General features: G+C 29.8%; 1 protein-coding gene across 2 annotated transcripts in view; it reads left to right on the top strand.

The window, feature by feature from the left end:
- Positions 1-19,581, top strand: part of LOC106681087 (chitinase-3-like protein 1) — a 58,387-nt gene extending 38,806 nt beyond the window's left edge. For both annotated transcript variants that reach the window (XM_014421249.3, XM_014421240.1), the window contains exons 4-10: positions 7,687-7,946; positions 11,521-11,645; positions 13,855-13,984; positions 14,421-14,591; positions 16,229-16,357; positions 17,830-18,100; positions 19,313-19,581. In XM_014421249.3, the coding sequence (XP_014276735.1) occupies positions 7,687-7,946; positions 11,521-11,645; positions 13,855-13,984; positions 14,421-14,591; positions 16,229-16,357; positions 17,830-18,100; positions 19,313-19,536 (1,310 nt within the window). In that variant the 3' untranslated portion in view covers positions 19,537-19,581. The remainder of the gene's footprint in view (positions 1-7,686; positions 7,947-11,520; positions 11,646-13,854; positions 13,985-14,420; positions 14,592-16,228; positions 16,358-17,829; positions 18,101-19,312) is intronic.
- Positions 19,582-20,700: the final 1,119 nt, after the last annotated feature.

The raw sequence follows: 20,700 nt of genomic DNA, 5'->3' as shown, positions 1-20,700 counted from the left end.
TAATTAGTCAATATTCACTTAAAACAAGGTCAAAATCATTCATCAGCAGACTCTATTTCTTAAACTTTTATCACAACAATCTAAATGTGATAAACTATTGAAAATGAAATGACTGAATTCAAATAGTTAATAACAAGGTTTAGTCTATGGCTCGCAAGATGAAAATATAAGACAGTTATGCACTTTTCATCTCTGACTTTTTTGGACGCCATCGCCTTTCCCCGCCATTACCTTCCTAATTATAACACGTTTCCAGAAAGAAACCATATATAAAATAAGCTAACTAACCCCAACCAGCTATCAAGCTAGAGCTGTTATCATTTATGTTACTATAGTTACCGTCTTATCACTTCATCTATATATTAACTGATATGAAAGTTTATTTAGTGCTCAATTAATGTACATACATACATCATCAAATATAACAATAGTGAAGCATTGCCAGGTCCGCTAGTAGAAATATAAACTAATAATTAATACGAAACATTTAAAAATAAAATAATGAATAGAAATTGAAATTAAGGTGGCTTTGAAGATAAAATGAAATGAGTGAACTGAATTAAAAAGAAATAAACATTTTATTAAATTAATAACTATATAAAATAAAATACTATCTGCTACTCCGATAGATCAGAGGGGAGATAGTTCTTGATGTAACAGCAGGAATATTGTAGATGCAAGTTTTTTAGACTACTTTTAAAATTGGTCAAAGGTTATTGGGCCCACATACATACTGATTCAATTAATGAATCCAATTGTCTAATTAACTCATCGAACGCAATGGCTATATTGTCATTAATCACAAGCAAAATAAAATGTCTAAACACCACATAACTCATGCAGACAGGATCTGGTAACAGAATCAGATGAACAACTAATGGCGACTAAGTTGGGAAAAAGGTGAAACTAATAGCTAATGTTGCCATGGATACGATATTTATTTATCAATGGGTCATTCATGAATAAGGGTCGTATCCATGGCAACTTTAGCTATTAGTTTATACTATAGCTAATGTTTGCCCATCGCTGGCAACTAGGCAGCTTATTCAAAACTGTAGATTGTTGACCCGTTGCTAGGCGACATCAACCAAATAACCACTGACCGTTATTCCTAAATTTAATATTATAATACAAAATATAAATACAACCGTTTATTCTACATTAAATAAACCTCTAAAGACAACAATAAAAATAAAATTAATTAAATTAAACGCTAAGAATATTTACAAATTAATTATTGTTACTTGGCGTGAACAGATGGAGTTTATTAGAGGAGAGGTTTATTGATCTCGAGATTACCTAAGCTTTATTAAATATTTTATTTAGTTATTACTATTATTTATTATTTTTTGAAAATACCAGCGGGCCCCAGAGTGGCGCCACGTAGAAGGACATTGATGCCCTGCTGGTTGAGTTTCCTGGATGCCCCACCTTAGAAGGATGCCTTGGTCCTTCAATGTTGGGCTAGGTCCAACCTTCCCCTTTCGAGGACTCCTTTCACCTTGACATCTACTCCGCCGCACTGCCTCTGGGAAAAAACAAAACAAAAAATTAATTACATTAATGAATTATTTACGACTCAGAGGTGACTTTTTAAGGATAAGATAACCGCTGATATTTGTAAATGCCGCCAGGAACTTTCTACACGGTCTTCGGCTATGATTTGGGTTGCGTCAACCATGATTAAGTGAACAATCGATTGTAAGAATTGTAAACTACAAATTGGAAAATTCTATTCTTAGTGATTGGTCACAATTGAACTTTATCATTGAAGCACCTAGCTTCACTCAAGTGAAAATTTACCAGGAAGAAATAAATCCGTCTGTGACCAATTCAGTTATTTATTCCATGCTACATAAAATACTATAATTATACTATATAGGTTTGTACCAACACACTCGTTTTGTTCTTTTGACTTTTGTCAGTTATTGCATTCGATTTATACTATTTTCATTACATAAAAAAAAACAAAAGAAAAGAAAACCTAAGTATCAAAAATGTAGGTTAAAGATGATAAAAATTCATGGAAATAGTGCTACATAACCTATGAATTCAATTTTTGTTATGTATCTCTTTACAAGTATTTGTTAATTCAAGTACGCAAACATATAATATCTTGATAACTTATATTTGTGCTGTGTTAAATAAAAAATACACCGCTAAAGTTAACTGACAGGATTTTTAAGTAGATAGAACTTTAAAGTATACAATCTTAAACAAGAGTTGATCTTTGACTCCGAATGTTGGGGATATTCTTCAATTAATAAAACATAGAAAGTGCAAATATTTGTCTGTTGGCAGTTCTAAAACAATGCAAACTGCACACAAACGTGTGGAAGCAGCACAAGCGCCCTTTGATCTGTGCCCAAAAACTTACATTCAGGGTTCAAATTCATACCAACTTGTACCAGCCAATCCAAATTACTCATCCGCACACTTGCGAATGCATGAATTTACCATAGTTTGTGTAGACACCTTTGAAATGGAGTTCATTATTAAACAAACACTCAATGAGTCAGCAACAAATTTAAATCAACTTGTACCAGCCAATCCAAATAACCCAGCTACACGCTAGCACCTGAGTGATTTTACCTAAGTTTGGCAAACGTGTAGAAACATCTCATAGAATCAAAATTCCCATCCACTTGAATGATTATTTCTTGAAATTGAGCTTTACCAATATAGGAGGGTTTTTTTTATGATACAGAATTTATTGCTGTATTGTTTTTGAACACAGATTCAGACTTCATAATTTTAATTTCAAATGTCAAGACTATTGAGATAAGTGACATTTATATATCTAAAAAATATATTTATATAATAGCCTGATATAAAATTTAAAACATTGCAGAATGTACAAATAATTCATTTCACAAGAAGTAATATATAATTGTGAACTAATTTATATTCCCAACCTGACCTGTAGCTTTGCCAACATTTGAAATATTTTTTTTAATTTTTCACTTACTAATTCATTTACTTACAATTTGAATATAGGAAATGTTATAATTAACATTACCGCAGTTAAGAAACTGACCAATATATACTATAATAAAGTATCTGGCATAAGTTGCTAGATAAATATGTTAATACTATTAAAATAAATGATTAATATTTATTTTGTGATTTCACTATTATTTTTTTCAAGAATAAATTTGCACATTCCTTATATATATTACATTATGAAATTATAATGAATAAGTGAATATGCATTATCATTTTTTAACTTTCCCATTCTCTTATTATAAATTTATTATTCATATAAGCTATCCTGAAAAAAGTAAATGTATATAATTCAAGGAGGAATTGATAAATGTATTTCCTTCTAAGCTGAAAGTTCGATTCTGATATCACAGAGAACTTCTTCTCACCTACATCTCGGTTCCGTTGATTATTCTTTTTTTTTTTACTTGACAAATGGTGATATATTTCCTGAATCAGATTTATTAGTACAACATTTTCTTGTGAAAAATTTGTACACTGCACATGAGATAATTTAGATCAATTTTTTATTTGAAATTTTAATTTTATATATATTGTTAATAATTATTACTTTTTTATACATAATTATATACTTATATTTTTATATACGCTTGCTTTTTGCCAATTTTTTACCTGATCTAACTTAATATTTTTATAATACTCGATGTAAGGCAATTTAGTGTCCACCAGCTGACCTGTAGTAATTGATTTTATCAACTGCCTTGTTATCTGGAATACCCTTAATCCATTTAAATATTATTTATTTCCTTTTATTTCTTGATATAATCTGATATAGTATAGCATTATATTATAATATATTATAGCATTATATTATAAATACTAACTGAATGTTTTACCATACCATTAATAAGAAGAAATGAAAACAATCTAATTCTATGGTATTCATCAGAATATACTCCTTAGTTTCATAACACTTTTTCTAATTCTTTATTGAATTATTGATTTTTTAAGCACTTTTTTACAATGGTTCCAAGTCTGAAGGGAAATAAATTTTAAAAAGGCATTGTTTATCATAACCTGAGTTTAAACAATGGTTTTTAGAAAAAAAGTCTTAATATTTGAAAAGATCTATAAATTATTTTCTTTAATTAACTTATAATGATTAATATTATTACTTTAATTATTTCTAGTTTAATATTAATTTCTGAAATTTAAATTATTTAATTATAAACTAATTTTATTCATTGATAGAAGATTATTTTCTTTTATACATAATCTTATCACTTCTTTGAGACTGGTTTTATTGTTTAAATAGAATAAATTTTATCCAATTAAGTCATAAATACTATTAATTAATACTTTGACTGTCCAACGTTTTGGCCAATTTCAAGGAACATCACCATTTAATTATAAATGAGTGATATTAATATAAAATTAATGAAATTTTAATTTAATTTAATGAATTTTAAAATTAAATGAAAAAGTGACGAAACAGGTTAATTCAACTAAATTTATTAGACCAGGACAGAATAGCCTGCAAAAAATTGTTTATAGTTGGATGTGAGGTGCGAATTTATATATAAGATTGTTCCTTGACGATGGCCAGGTTGGCCGAAACGTTTGACAGTTAAAGTAATAATAAATAAATTACGTTTGAGACTTAATTGCATACAATTTATTTTATTTAAAGAGTATCTTATTATTATTTTAATGCTACTAAAATTAATTCTTAATTTAACTTTTTTATTGATTTTTCAACAACCTTCATTGTTCTTTCCCCATATTCAGGATTACATAACTTTTTCTTAAGTTACCTGGTTAATTTTATCTATATAATTATATTTTGTAATATTCATGATTTGTACTAATTCTACTTGGAAAATTAATATAAATTAAACTGTTTATGCTATCACTTGAATGACAATTTTTTCACCTCTTTGATCATTTAACGAATTTTCTATTATTTAAATGAATTAATATATAAAGATCTCTACTTGACTAATTAATTATTTCAATGAGACAGTCCTAAAATAGTTAGTATTATTATTCATTCGCAACTTGTATATAAAACTGTACTTATGCAGAAATTATTTTGATTGCTTCTGTTATAGTTTAATCATATATAGTATAATAATTAATAAAATTGTTTATATTACATTATGACAGTTTCAGATAAGGTAAATACATTCCTTAAGCCAAGATCAGGTACAGCTGAATTACAACATTTTTGAATTATCTGATGGTTTTATTGTTCTCCACGAACTGTAATCGAATCTCTCGCAAGAGCTGGTGAGATATGGAAGTTCTTATCTCATTGAAGCACATTTTCTGCTATTCTAGCTTTTTCTGCTGGCACTGTCTATCTTTTTCACTTTACTTTATTTTATTTGGGTCCCTGCTTAATGGAACTTAACAAAATTGCTTTATCTATTGTGAGGAAAAAATATAATAATAATTTTTGAGATTCCTAATCTTTTTTTATTACTTTATAGTGATTTTAATTTTCCTCGACTACATTAAACTCTGACTCTTAAATTTTCCAATAATGAGGATACTTTAACAGTGATTAAAAAAAATCAATGCTCACAAATGTACTTATAGATTAATATTATTTTTTATCCTTTTCTATCATGTAAGAACATTGAATCTCCTTTTTTTTTTTTTTTTCAGTTTCTTCTCATTTATTCACCTGTTTTTCTATTATGAGCACTCAATACTTCATCTAATGCACCATTTTGTTGCCTAACTCAGAGTAACAATATTCCTTTTTAGCTTGTTGCATAATAATTTCTGCTTAGTTCACTAATCTCTCAACTTGATGAGTTTTTATTTATTTATGAGATGTTAATTTAAACAGATTAACTATTATAATTGAATTTTTTAAATTATATACAAGGAAAAAAAAATGTAGCTGAACGGCCTATGAAGGATCTTGGATACAGCGCTTGATAAGGAAGACGTATCTCAAGACTTATATCTCAAGCTTATATACGAAGGTAACATGGTCAGGGCTGACGGGCAGGCCTTATGTCTCCAGATTTCATGTTCAGTATAAAAATAATAATTTATTGAAACTTAAAACTATAATCAGACTAAAAAAATACATGTAAATGTGTACAGTGGTAGAATGACATGACTTACAAAAAAACTATCCACTGGTACCATTCTATTGACATATCTATGTTCTTAAGTATCAAAGCCAACATATTTTCATACACCAAAAATAAAGCAAGGAAGACAAGAAAAAGAGATGAGACACTATTGTGATTTACTTTGAATAATGTGGTAGGAATAAATAGTGAGAAAACATATGGGACTAGTAATCCATGAACTTACTTTATAATATTATGGAGGACAACCCCAGTCTAAAGTACTATCTTCGGAATATTTGTCCGATTCAAAATAAAATTAAAACTTTTTTTTGTCAGATATGTCAGTGACAATATCAGCTTTTGTGTTCAAGCAAAGCAATGGTATAGAATATTACTATTCTGGAATAGTAGAAATTAAATTGAATTTTTAAACAAAAATAACTGTGTTGACACAATTTGTGTTCTAAATATTCAATATTGACTATGTTTGTGTTTCAACATCAATATAATTAGTATTTTTGTTATATAGTAGCTCATCATAAGTTAGTTGTATTTAGAAAGTTTTATGAAAATGTTTTAAAGGTGATCTTAAATAATTGCTTAATTTGAGATTTGTAGTAATGAATTATTTAGTATATTGCTATAAATGATAAGTGCTATTTAGTTTGATCTTTCCATTCATGCATATTTCATAGTATTTTTTAATATATATTTTTAAATCCAATAAAGTAAAATAAAATTTATTTTGGAAGATCAACATCTTTATCTTTCGTGTGTAATAATAAAAGGAAGATAGTCGTAAAACTATTTATTTAAAATAAATGGAATTTGGTTCAGGTGCGGTCAAATATTAAATTGGTGTACTATTTTTATTTGACCACACCCAGACTACTTTCTTTTTTTTATTTACATTTTTCTCTCTTCAAAAAATTTTACATGTCAAAGCTACTCTACTACTACAGTCTGATAAACTGCCAATGAAATATTTGTCACTAAAAGGCAAACAAGTAATGTTTAGTTACTCTTAATGTTTTATTCTTATTCTCTGAAACTTAAAAAACACTTCTATCATATAGACCAAATGTAGTCTCTACTGAACATCAATTGGATATAGTTATAAAGAGATGTACACAATGACTTTGAGAATAAAAGATAAATTTGGTAGAATAACATCAAAATATTCCTGAAGGAATTTATGAGAAAACTTATTAGCCCATCCTACATTAAATAGAAAACTATAATAACTGCTAGAGGAAAAAATACTTCTAATACAAATTTTTACAAAATAGTTTAAAATTAAGGGCATATTTATAAAATATATTTATTACTTGATTGAAAATCAGGAAAAATAGGGTTGGTACCTTTTTTTATCTTTTCTTATTATTGTATAATAATTATCTATGTGTTTAATTCCTCAATTTGTATATAAATGTACTGTATATTATGTAAATAATTGGTAAAGGGTTTATAAATAATAGACTAACACACTTGGTCAATTAGTTAAAATATGTTTGTTTTTATAGCTTAATATTATAGTTTTTTTTCCCATCTTCTTATTCCTTCATACCAGTTAATAAAATTTTTTTTTAAAAAATCTGTAAGCGATGATTTTTAAAACAAACGTTTATAAAACCTGAATATTGATTTTCAGGTGGCTATCGAGACGTTACAAATATCAAAACATTCAATAATGAATTGAAAGTCCTCTTGGGCCTCGGAGGATGGAGGGAAGGATCTAAAAATTTCTCACCGATCGCTGCATCACCAGACAGGAGGACTAGTTTTAGTAAAAATTTATTGCAGTATTTAAGAACCCATAACTTCGACGGAGTGAATCTAGACTGGCAATTCCCCTCGTTCAGGGATGGAAGTCAACCTGAAGACTTGGAGAATTATGTAGAGCTAGTCAAGGTAATAATAGAAATCTTGAAATTTTTCTACTATTTATTATTCGTGAGAATTTGAATTACTAATTATTGATACATAAATTTATAGAATATAAATATATGTAAATTGGATGCCCTTAATGTCTGTTTAAAATTAAAAATAATTATAAATTTTAGTGATCGTAATGATTCTTAATGATTAATTTTTTTTTTTTATTAGAAGTCTTAAAACTTTTGAAATAGAAGAAAATCTTTTATTGTGTTATATTTGTAGTAGTTTTTTTAGGCAACCTATTGGAAATTAAAAAGATCCCAATGAATTTTACCCCATTGTTTCGGATAACTAATATTAAAGGTGAACCCAAGAATTTATATCAGATTCAGTCCAGTTTTTTATGAGAGAAAAAGATTGATCTTTCAACACCATTCGTACTTTTTTTTCATGACTCCCTTCCTGGTCATTTCTGACATACAGGAGAGAAGGGGGTTAATTTCTTGGGACCACCACAGGAATAAAAGATCCCCCCAAGCAGGATTTGAACCCAAGCTGCTGCAGTTCCAACTAAGCCTCAACTCTCTCAGCCTGATACCATTCATACCTTATATATGTCTTAAAAATTTTAATTTACATTTTAATTTTATAATCCCAATGTTATTTTATTTTAATTTTCTCACTACCAAATAGTTTAGATCAGTTAGTATTTTATACTAATAAATATTTTATATTATAAAGTTTTTTAAAAAAAAAAACACAACGTCTAAGATAATAAAAATACATTTTATTGCAAAAATTAACGACTGTTGGTTACGAGTCAACCCATAAAACCCATAATTTTCATAAAACTACCAATAAATTATTAATTGATTGCCATTAATATTTTAGTACCCAATTAAAGTTTTATTAGCTAGTATAGGTATATATTTCTATTTACTGCACTTCATTTATTTTATCTTTGTTTTATGAATAGGCATAAACTACTGATATGATATTGCTAAATATGTCCTTTATAGATACAATAATATTGAAAGAACTTCAATGAAAATCAAATCAAATAATAATTTTCCTATAATTAAATAAAATATTTATTAAGTTTTAATTGAACACTTGACTATAAATGATAATTTACTGCAAGTTCTTTATTACTTTATCCCATAGATCCCTATTCCTAGCTACAGTTGCCCAACAGTCTCCTACTCTTTGAACTATCTCCTCGCTATCTTTTAATTGGTTCTCCTCTCTTTCTCTTGTATTCCCCTGTTATCTAATCTGTTGTAATTTTGGAGCATCTTCTCGTATCAAGCCTGACGACACCTACATATCAGTTGTTCTTCTTTTGTTAGGCTTTTAATTTTTATTCCAAAATGTACTTTTCTGGTAGTTGATGCGGTCTTTTTTATGATATCTATCTACTTCTTGAAAATTGCATTTGTATCCTTGCTAATTTTTCATAATTCTTTCTGTTGCTGACCATGTCTGAGATTCACATAAAAACCTTAAAGTAAAAAAAGACTTCCTTGAATATTTACATTAAGATATCATCTCATCTACACAGAGAGAAAAAATGGTCGCCATATTTTATTACAAGTTCTACTTTAAAATCAATTAATAATTGAAAGGTTCCACCTAAAAATATTCCAGCAACCAAATTTAACAAGACAATTTTTTAGCATGTTAAAATATTTCTTTCTAATTTGACTGGCTAGCAATGTATCAGTCCTCAATTCTTAATGAAGCCCCTAATATGTCAAAACTGAAAGTATATTAATTAGGTCAAACTTAAGATTTTCTTCTTTTGTGGTGTAACAAAAGTATGGAGAACTGTTGAATCCTAAAGTCTTTTTAGAGGAAGCACTTAGATTAATTTTCCACAGTATTTTGCAATAAATAACAGAGAAAATCCAAAAAAGATCAGGAATAAATTTGAAAGAAGGAATTAAAAAAATAAAATAAACACCAGTTGTTTACATCGGGACCTGCTTGTGCTATACTGCAGGTGTCCCGAGTGTCTTTTTAGATGGTAATTAAAATTATGAGTGTGGAAAAGGGGGCTGAAAATTTGAGAGACTTTCTGCTCATTAGCATGCATATATTTTCCTTTCAGATTCAAGTGTTAATCCCTGAAGGGGCAAATCGTGTTAGTGCGTTAATTGATTAATCATATTGACTATAAAAGATAACAGAACATGGGTGGTCTCATGGCTTATATAATATGGCTTATCTAGTGAATGATGTTTTCGCTGCTGCGGTTACGTCTTCTAGCACCTTTCCTGGTCCAGGTTGTGCTGTGGACAAATATGGTTAAAACCATGTGATCTTCGCTCCGTGTCAGAAGAGACAGTTGCTTCTCCCTCAGAAGCCTCTGAGACAGCCGGCCAGCGTGTCCTGGACTCTGGCGTGATGGTAGGGGTAGTCCAGGTCCTAGCTTGCATGGTGCATAGGCTGGGGCAGCATTGCAGTCGCGGCATCTTCGGGGGCTTCCAATGTCCGCGGCAAGGGGGGGCATCAGAAAATGAGACCCCCGACCCCGACTTTATACAAAACCAAAAAATAACCGAAAAATTCGGATTACTTAAATCCAACATCAGTATTTAAAAATACTTCTTTATTTTTTTTAATTGAATGATATTTTGTGCAATTTTCTTCTTTTTTTTTTTTTCTAGTTGGCTCTACAGACCTTTGGCCGCCTTCTCCATGCCTGCCTGTCTTGGGCTACTGCTTTCCAGTTCTCTGCTTGTAGCTCTTTAGCGTCTTTCTTGATTCTGTCCATTCATCTGGCATCCGACCTGGTCTCTTGTCAATTTTACTGACATTTATTATTGTGTAGAGGCGCCCTGGTGGATTACTTCGTGCCACATGTTCCGCCCATCTTAACCTCCTTGCCTTCATATCATGAGATATCGACTGACCAGTGTAGAAGCAGTTCACTGTTAGTTCTTCACCTTCATGTATCAAGGCTCTGATCCCAGATCACTACCGCAATGGTATGGAGGACTTTCCGTTCAAATCTCTCGATTCTGCTTTCTAGAGTATCTGCTAGAGCCCAGGTCTCGCAGTCGTATATGAGAGCTAGCTTTATCATGGCATTGAAGAAGGCTCATATACAATATTGCCGTTAAGGTTTAATATGGTGGCAAATTGATAAAGTTTTGAACCATTTCCTGAGCTATTTTTTTATGTGTTCCTATCAAATAACCTTTAATTCTTGTGTTTATGAGGTCTCCTAATTTTCTTTGGCAAGTAATCCTATAGATTTTCAATTTGAATTAAGGGGCTGGTGGTAAGTGTACTGTGATACTAACTCCAAGTTAACCTAAGTTTAAGACCTAAGTTTGATCCGGCTGTGACAAATAATTATTTATTCTGTTATTGTAACCATAAGTCAAACCTGTGGGTTTGGAAACCCTCTGGGGTCACCACCCTCCTCCCAGCCTCAGGAAATAACAAATTTCAAAGATTTCATATTATAGGTAAAGGATGACCAACACTATGATGCTATGATTTTTCTTTAGTTGGTTTTATGTAAAATATTCTTAAATTTTTGCACAAAAAAAATATTAAAACAAAATTCACCTTTCTGAAACAACATTCTTTGTTACAGGCATTAAATGAAGAATTTTCAAATGAAGAAGTGCCTTCAGATAAATCTAAGCTAATAATAAGTATAACTGTACCATCAAAAGTAGAATACATTGAAAAAGGATTTGATTTGGAGAAACTTCAAATGTAATTTGTCATTATTTTCAACAACTAAAAATTTTAATAAGCAATTAGTTTTCTATAAAAAGTCTGGTTTACTAATCATATAATTATTGATTTACAAACAGATATATGTGCTGCCTATTGTTTAGATTGTGCTGTTAGTTTCCTAAATAGAAGAAATATTTAAAAAAAAAAAAAATATGTAAGACATGATGACTTTTATATGGTATGATAATTTCAGTGGTAAATCAATTTGAGTTGCTAACATAAAGAGAACCAGACAAGATTTAATTTGATTTTTCATTTAAAATAAATATTAAATTAAATATTTGAAGGAGATGGTCAGCGCTGCGGTCAAGAAGGAAGAAAAATAGTATTTATTTACTCATTTATTCAACTATTTATTTATTCTCTGCCGACGTTTTGACCTATGTTATATATAGGTCTTAATCAAGGCTGATAGGATGGAGTGTAAACAGAGTCCCCTGAAATGGCAATTAAAGAACTGACACGTGAAAAGGAACCTAATCACATAATCTCTCTTAAAATTACTTTTCCCTTCCAATAAATATAACATTAACTCTTTGTAAACTTAATAAGCACCTTGCAGAAAAATTATAACAAAAAATATTCCTCCTTAAATATAGATCCAACTCTATTTTTCCTGAATTTATTGACAATAGCGTTAAACTTCTTTGTACATCTAATTCCCTAAACTCCCAGTTCAAATTTAAAAATTAAGGAAATTATTGAACAAATCTATTTCATGATAGTCAAAATTAATTCCCTCTCCTCATTTTTGATTTCTGTAATTGGTGATGATGATATGGTTAAACTAAACTGTAATCTTACATTAGTAATGTAATATACACGTCTTCGATATTTCTCATCGTACCTTTTCCACCCTGAAGCGTTTAAATTATCTTCATCACCTACTTCCTTTTTGAAACCCGCAGGCTCCTGGTTACTTCCTTAATATTTCCCCACTTTGACTATTGCTGTGTGATTTACGAGGGTGTCTCTGGGGATCTCGAAGCAAAATTAAAACGGTTAAGTAATTGCTTTGAACAATTCATCTTTGGGATCCCCAGGGACGCCTCTATCACCCCATTTTATGAAGAGTTGAAGTGGCTTTTCCCCTCCTTCTGTCGTAAATATTTCCTTGCTTCCTTCCTCTACCAAGTTATCCAATCCTGCCATTGTACATCCTAGATATCCTTCAATTTAAATCCTCAGTGCATTCCCGCAATGCCCGCTTACGGCCTTCAGACTTATATGTAACTGACCATCGAACCACAGCCTTTGGTAGATCTTTCCTCATCCTTTCCTCTTCCCTATGGAATTCTATTCCCTCCCTCCTTTATTCGTAGTTCTAGTACCCTTCCAATCTTCAAATTCCATATCTTCGACTACCTTCTATCCACCCAATTCTGGAAGAATAACAATTGAAAGTTTCAAAAAAGTTTTATATATTTTCTGTATTTTATGACTTCGATTTTCGTTTACAATTGTAAATATGTACTCTAGCAGAAATTATCTCTTTTCATTTATTATTTTTTAGTTTAATTGTATTTGATTTTTTATCATTTTTTTTCTTCTTTTTTACATTTACTATCAGAAGTCATCTTATATTTTATGATATGACAAGTGGTTTTTTTTTATTTGTTTTATCATTATTTTATATATTCTGTTAATTATTGTTGTTTATTTGTATCTTTTTAAATTCACTGTATTATTTTATGATATCTTGTAATTTCATCTCTATTTTGTAATTTACTCTCAGGCTCTAAAGCCTAATTTTGACGCCTAAGTAAATTATTCTAAAGGGATCAATCCCAAAATAAATAAAGATTATTATTTTTATTAAAAACATTTTTACCTACAGAAAACACAACAAAAAATTCTCACTCATCTTCAAAGTTAGACAGTTTTATGAGCAATCGCTTTTCACTAAAATTTACCAAAAGGCCAAGAAAACTGCGTCCACAATATTTCCTCCACTATTGTACCCGGTCAATTCTTTAACTGACGTTTGAGGGGTCTCTGTTTACATGTCCACCTATCAGTCCTGATGATGACCTACAAAATAGGTCGAAATGTCAGCAGAAAATAAAAAACTGGTTATTACTGTTTTTTCTTCCTTCTTGACCGCAGCCATAGCCATATCCTTCAAATTAACTGACAGTCAATCATCATTATATGTATATATTAAATAAAATAATTTGTATTTTAGGTTTTGTGATTTTATCAACATAGCTGCCTACGACTACCATTTCGCTTATGAACCGGTCGTAAACCATCATGCAGCTTTATATCCCTTACCAGAAGAAACAGGTGATCACCCAAACGCAGAACTGAATGTAGTAAGTTAAATGTTTTCACACTATCAACTGATATTTCAGTATAATTGATAATTATTTGTTGATTATCTTCATGCAGAATTAAGTAGATACGTTAAAAAATTAATCTCCTAATAAAACCTAGTCATTGTGAGGAGTGTCTTCTTTGTTCACAGTTAAACCTTAGTGTGGATTTTTTTCCTGCCCGCTCTTTTACATTTTCTTTGAAAACTGTTTATATTTTATGAATATAATTTTAATTTGTATTTTCATATTAACTTTTTGAACTAGATTTCTTCTTTAAAACCTATCAATAAAATGAAAGTTATTACTGTTTTTATACATTTTTATTAGTTACCTTTTTTAATGTATTTGATATTAGAATTTTAAATTCTATAGAAATCGCAGGAATTAGTGATGGGATATTTTTAAGTTTATTTAATACAAATTTGACTTTCAGGACTTCACTATAAAATACATAGTAGGAAAAGGAGCAACATTGGAAAAATACATCCTTGGTATACCAGTTTACGGCAGGTCGTTTAAACTGAAGAATGCGACAATAAATAATTTAGGAGCACCGGCGAAAGCTCAAGGAACCAGGCAGAGTGGCCTAAGGGCATATTATGACGTACGTTTAAACATTTCTTTTTAAATGTGTATATTTATAAAAATATTCCAAAAAACGGATCTATTTAAATAATTAAGAAAACACAAACAATGAAAAAAAAATATACGCCTATCTAACCCTGTATGTAATTTTAACTAAAACATATAAATAACAAAACATAAAAAAAAAAAAAAAAAAGAAAAGTTATATGCTTCATAAAATCAACATCAGTAATTTAAAACAATTAAATGGTATTTATGTTACAAGAAACAAAACAATAATATCAAACTTGTTACAAACTGAGGCATTAATCCCTCACATGATAACCAACTGAGCTCTTTCCAGTGTAGCCCACCCTACATAGTTGCTAAGAGCTCTCCAATCAGAGCCTTTTAATAAACTGAGTAATTGTTCTCGAGAGCAGGTCCGCTACCCAAAATATTTTATTATAATTCCACTATTATAGTTGTCAAAGAGTGAATAGTATCTTCCTTTTCTTCAGAGTTACACAACAGGCAGTTATCAATACTATTATGCATCCTTAAATTAAAGTTTAAATATTAAATAATAATTATTTATTTTATATACAATACTCTTAAAATCAATATGTTCTAATAGAAGTGAAATTAAAATGAATGACTGACATACTTTAGATCTTTAAAAAATTAAATATGAAAATAAATTACTAATGGGAATTTCAAATTCTAAGTTATGTGAAAAAAATGTTAATCAGTGTACTCAATTTTTCTACATATTTAGACAATATTTTTAAATAACTTGCATATGATAAGACATAACTTTGATCGTTGAAGTTCTCTTTTTTTTTTTTACTATACATATTCCATTTACTTCTAGTAAAACAATGTATTTAAAAAAAAAATTAAAATATTTTATTGATTTAAATCTTCAAGTGAAAAAATATATATAAATCTATATAACAAAAATTAACTACAATAATTGCATTCTTAATAATTAAGGTTCAAAGATTTGAAGAGTTGTGAACATTTTAATGAGTTGAAATAAAAAAAAAAACTTCCTTTGAAATTTTTGTATTTTAAAAAATTTCACATTATCAGTATACAAAGTTTCGGAGCTATTGCCCCATAATCAAGCATACTTTTATTAAAAAATTTTCATCAAAATTCTTTTATCATTAATCTTAGAGAAGTAACAATGAAGTTTAAGAAAATTCTTCTTATTTTAAACAGGGTTTACAATAATAGATATTGTATTTTAAATGTGGACTGATAAGGAGAACAGTTGTTATATCATTTACGAAATTAGATTCAAACATTTTTTAAGATAATAAATATAGCCTGGTGACGGGGCAACGGCCCCGAAACATTGTAAACAGATTAAGTTAAATTTTTTAAAATAAATAAATTTTAAAAGAAGATTTTTTAAAATTCAACTCATTAAAATATAATAACTAATGAGACAGGTAGTTCCATCAATAGAATAACAGAACGATTAACTACTGGAACTGTGAATTTCTGAATCAAAATAAAATATTATTTTTCTGGAACAAACTTATATGTATAAGTCTAAACTTCTCAAAGGACAGATTTAATACCTTGTTGTAACAAACCATTCAATTTCTTTTTAAAAAGTTTTTTTTATTTTAGTATTGTATTAATTCATACACCATTGAATTTTAGATTTGTAAAAATGTTATGAACGATAAGAAATGGATTGTAAATTATCCAAATACTATGGCCATGGGACCTTATACGCACAAAGGAGAGGAATGGGTTGGTTACGATGACGAAGAGATATCTCGTAGGAAGGTAAATCAGTATAAGAATTTTGAAATAATCAAAGTTGAATTAATATTTAATATCAAGAAGGAGATTGTTTTGGTGGTGCTCAGAAAAACAGCAACTAAAAAATAATGTTAACTATATATTAAGAGACAATGTATTCACCTAATACCAATACATTTTCACCCTGCATATATTTATACAGCTCTAATGAAGAACTACAATGTGTGTCAAAGCTTCACCATAACTTCATTTCTTAACAAATATTGAACATTATTTTTTAATTACTGTTTTCTTGAACACAAAATATTTATTGAGCATATGCTCAGTTATTTATTTATAATAATTAAATTAAATATTCCTCAATTATAATAAAGTCAATTCTTTTAGCCACAACCTTTTTATTAAGTTATTTCATATCCCACAGTTGGCTCAGTGAGTAAGGCACTGTGCTACTAACACCACAGACCCAGGTTCGAGTCCAGTTGTGGCAGATATTTATTTATTTTGTTACTGCAGCCGTGAGTCAACCATATGGGTTCGAGTAGCCCACTGGGGTCCACCTATCCTCATACAGTGGGTAATCTTAATTGCAAAAAACTCTGGCTTGACAAATCACCTCCTTGCACAACCGTTGGTCTAGTAACAGTACTTCCTAACAAAGTGTACTGAATCCATGAACCTTCGTGGGATGAAGCGGTACAGATTTTCACTTTCGTATCACCTGTTTCGGCCTGGCTATTATAAAGGATGATCTGTTTATTTAAATCTTTAATTACAATTTTTTACCACTTATAAAATCATTAATATTTCTAAATTACATACCTCAATTTTAAAATTCACTAAAAAAAAAAGGTGATGTTAAAAATATTTTAATTAAAGCTGGAAATCGACAGATATAGTGGTCAAGTTAGCTAAAACGTAGGGATATGAAATAAATAAATAAAAAGTATGAGACTAAAATGATTTATTTTATTATCAATTAAATCTGTACTGCTACAATTTATGAAGGGTTGGGATGCAGTACTTTGTAAGGAAGTACTGTTACTAGAACAACGGTTGTGCAAGGAGGTGATTTGGTCAAAATCATGCTCCACTGGTAGACTTTTACCCGATTAAGGGGACTCACTTTATGAGGCTGGGTGGAGCCCGGAAGCCACAGGGCTGACTCATGGCTACAATGAAACAGAAAATAATTATCTGCCATAGTCGGATTCGAACCTGGGTCCTTGGTGCTTGTAGCACACTGCCTTACCAATGAGCTATCCACTCCCACTTATTTTATTATAATTAATAAATATGATCAATCTCAAACAAGAAATTAATGTATAAAATAAACTTAATATGTTTCTTTGTAATAGTTATTTTAGTGAGGTAATTTCAATTTTATTAAAGATAAAAATTATTTTGTTTTCCATCCCTTGATGAGGTAAAATCTATTATTATTCTAAAAAATAGAACAAAAAATTAAAATATAAACTGTTTGATTATATTTTTAGGCAGAATTCAGTGTTGAGAATGGTATGAGCGGTATAATGTTTTGGACTTTGGATAATGATGACTTTCTCGGGGAGTGTAGCAGCCGAAACTACCCGATCATCCAAGCGGGAAGAGAAGGACTAGAGAAAGCTCTAATCGCTCGAAATAACTCTATCACTACCACTCCCGTTCCTGTTGTCATAGAGGAGGTCGCTGTTATTGTCAACGAGACCGGGACTCCAGCTAATGGAAGCGAAAGGGAACAAAAGTCACTATTCAACATTTCAGATGGTGAGCTCATTTTGATATTACTGAGGGAGAGGGAGAGGGTGTCCTCTGTCCAGAGATGGGCAAAAATTAGCTATAGTATAAACTAATAGCTAATGTTGCCATGGATACGACCCCTTTTCATGAATGAACCATTGATTGCCATGGATACGACCCTTATTCATGAATCAACCATTGATAAATAAATATCGTATCCATGGCAATATTAGCTAATAGTTTCAACTTTAGCTAATTTTTGCCTATCTCTGCCTCTGTCCGCCTAACAGTGGAACAGCCCCCATTTTACAAATCATACAACTTTCGAAGGTTTTGTAACTGTTCAGGCTTTAAGTTTTCAATTGTATCTCTGATTCAACTTTTTTTTTTTTAATTTTTAGGATGTAAGTTTTCAACTCTTTTTTAAAAATGTCTGTCTTTCTTACATATTTTTCATTTATTCTTTTTTTCACTAAATGTCTTCTTCATCAGTTAAACTCAATTTTTTTATGACTCATTTTTATTATTCCACATTATATGTAAAATAAAATATTACACAATTATCACTAAACTAAAATAGAATCATCTGGAGACGGTAGTTGGATTTTACCTTAGTGAGAGCAGTTATTTTTCAATCTAAACATTTCCCCATTGAACATCAAAGCAGTTTAGAATTCACATTCATTTTTTAAATCGCTGTTGTCCAAATATTCAACTTGTTGCCCAGCTTCATATAAGCCCAACATCAATTTGAGCCTTTTAGTTCTGATATTTTCATTGTACGTTATATTGTGCTTCCTTTTCTTTTCTATCTCTTCAGGCTTTAAGTTTTCAATTCCCCCAGAAAGTATACTAAAATATTTCATAGTGATCACAAAACTTTTTTATATAATAAAGAGAGTTTTGGAACCATTGTGGAAATAATTTGTTACAACGGTTCTGAGAAAGAGAGCATGTGAGAGAAAACCACCAAATTAGAAAATTTAAGCTTTCAAACAGCTAAAATTTATAATATGAAGAACCTCATGAAACTGCGATGGGAAGAAAGAAACTCAAGACTCCCAAAGAAGCCTAACCATTGATATTTACAATTTGTGAAACCTTAATTATTAATTTTCATATTCAGAATTTAAAGCCTTAATTAGTTTGTAGGTTAAAAAAAGAACACTTATCTCACATTAAATACAATTTATTTATTTAATAAAAGTAAAAGTAATTTTCTATTTATTTATGTTCCAGTTACGATAAACAACATAACAGAATTCAACAGAGTGATAGAATTGGAAGACCCTTCAGATGGTACAGTTAAGGGATACTTAAATAGGATAGCTCTGTCAAAGCAAATAGTCAGTGAACTCGCAACTTTAAAACCAGATTTCAATTTGGAACTTGCCAGTAAATCAAATGGAAGTGTATATTACACTATCAAATTATGGATTATAAATAATATATTTAATTTTTAGTTAGATAACACATTTTTTTATATAAATAAAGTTATATTTTTATTATTTTGTCTTTATCTATGTCTCATAGTAACCTTGTACAATATTTTCATTTTCCACTGTCCATTCCCTCGGAGATCCTTTTTCTACTTCACAGAGCCTTTACTTGGACTTGGCACTCACTGACAATTGTTTTATGTTAATTTATTTTGTTTTGTTAATTTCTTTTTTTTTTTGCAGGCAGCAATGATCTTCCACGTGATTTGGTTGTTCTGGCTCCAATGTACATTATTAAAAATATATACTACAAATAAATTTGATGTTAGCTATACAATGGCATTACACAGACATGTGGAGAATCTACCCATTAATAGAACTCCTATAACATTTCTAGAGAAGATCTCGAGGCCATCTTCTTTTCAGACACCTAGGAAGATTATAAGGCAATGAGGGAGAAGCCATGTCAGAAACAAATGGTTTTGAGTGGATAGAAAGTTTATCATATAAGGATTGGTATCTGGTTCTGGCCAAATTGGCAACATATGGAACATTGAGGTTCTGATAGATGACTTGATTTGAGACAAAGTAAGGAGCATTGAGGATTGTAAATTCTCTGTGTAAAGTTTTTATCTAGAAGAAAATGGAGGTAGCCATTAGATTTAACAAGATAACAGTTTCTCTAATACATTTAGACAATAAAAAATATACAATTTTTACGAATCGATAATTATTCTTTTTTAAGATTTGATAGAATTGAAAAAGAATCGACTGCAGTTATCAATAGAATTATCAAATCATAATTCTAGTCTGAACGATTAAATAATAATTAAGCTTTTAGTTATCTTTTAAGGGAATCTTGGCAGTTCGATTGATAAAGAAAAGTCAATAATCGATATTAATAAAATATTCACGATAGTACGGACAGTCACGAAGGGACAATTATTGCTTTGCTTTAGTTTTGATCATGGAACAATCGATCATTGAAAGAGTTGGTATACTGTTACGGGACCACGGAGGTAGGCTAAATTAAATTGCATCATTCTGTTTAGGTAAGTCTTTAAGTTTCCAACACTGGAGCTATGTTTTATACAATTTAATTTTTTATTTATCTGGAAATACGGAATTAAGCTATGGGGCTCCACTAAACCATCTAATTCCTCTCGAATCCAATCCTTACAATCTAAA

This window comes from Halyomorpha halys, unplaced genomic scaffold, assembly GCF_000696795.3.
Source record: "Halyomorpha halys isolate HHAL.00 unplaced genomic scaffold, Hhal_1.1 Scaffold19.1, whole genome shotgun sequence".
Lineage (NCBI taxonomy): Eukaryota > Metazoa > Arthropoda > Insecta > Hemiptera > Pentatomidae > Halyomorpha > Halyomorpha halys.
The sequence above is the reverse complement of the archived record's forward strand: the minus strand, read 5'-3'. Positions and strand labels throughout refer to the sequence as shown.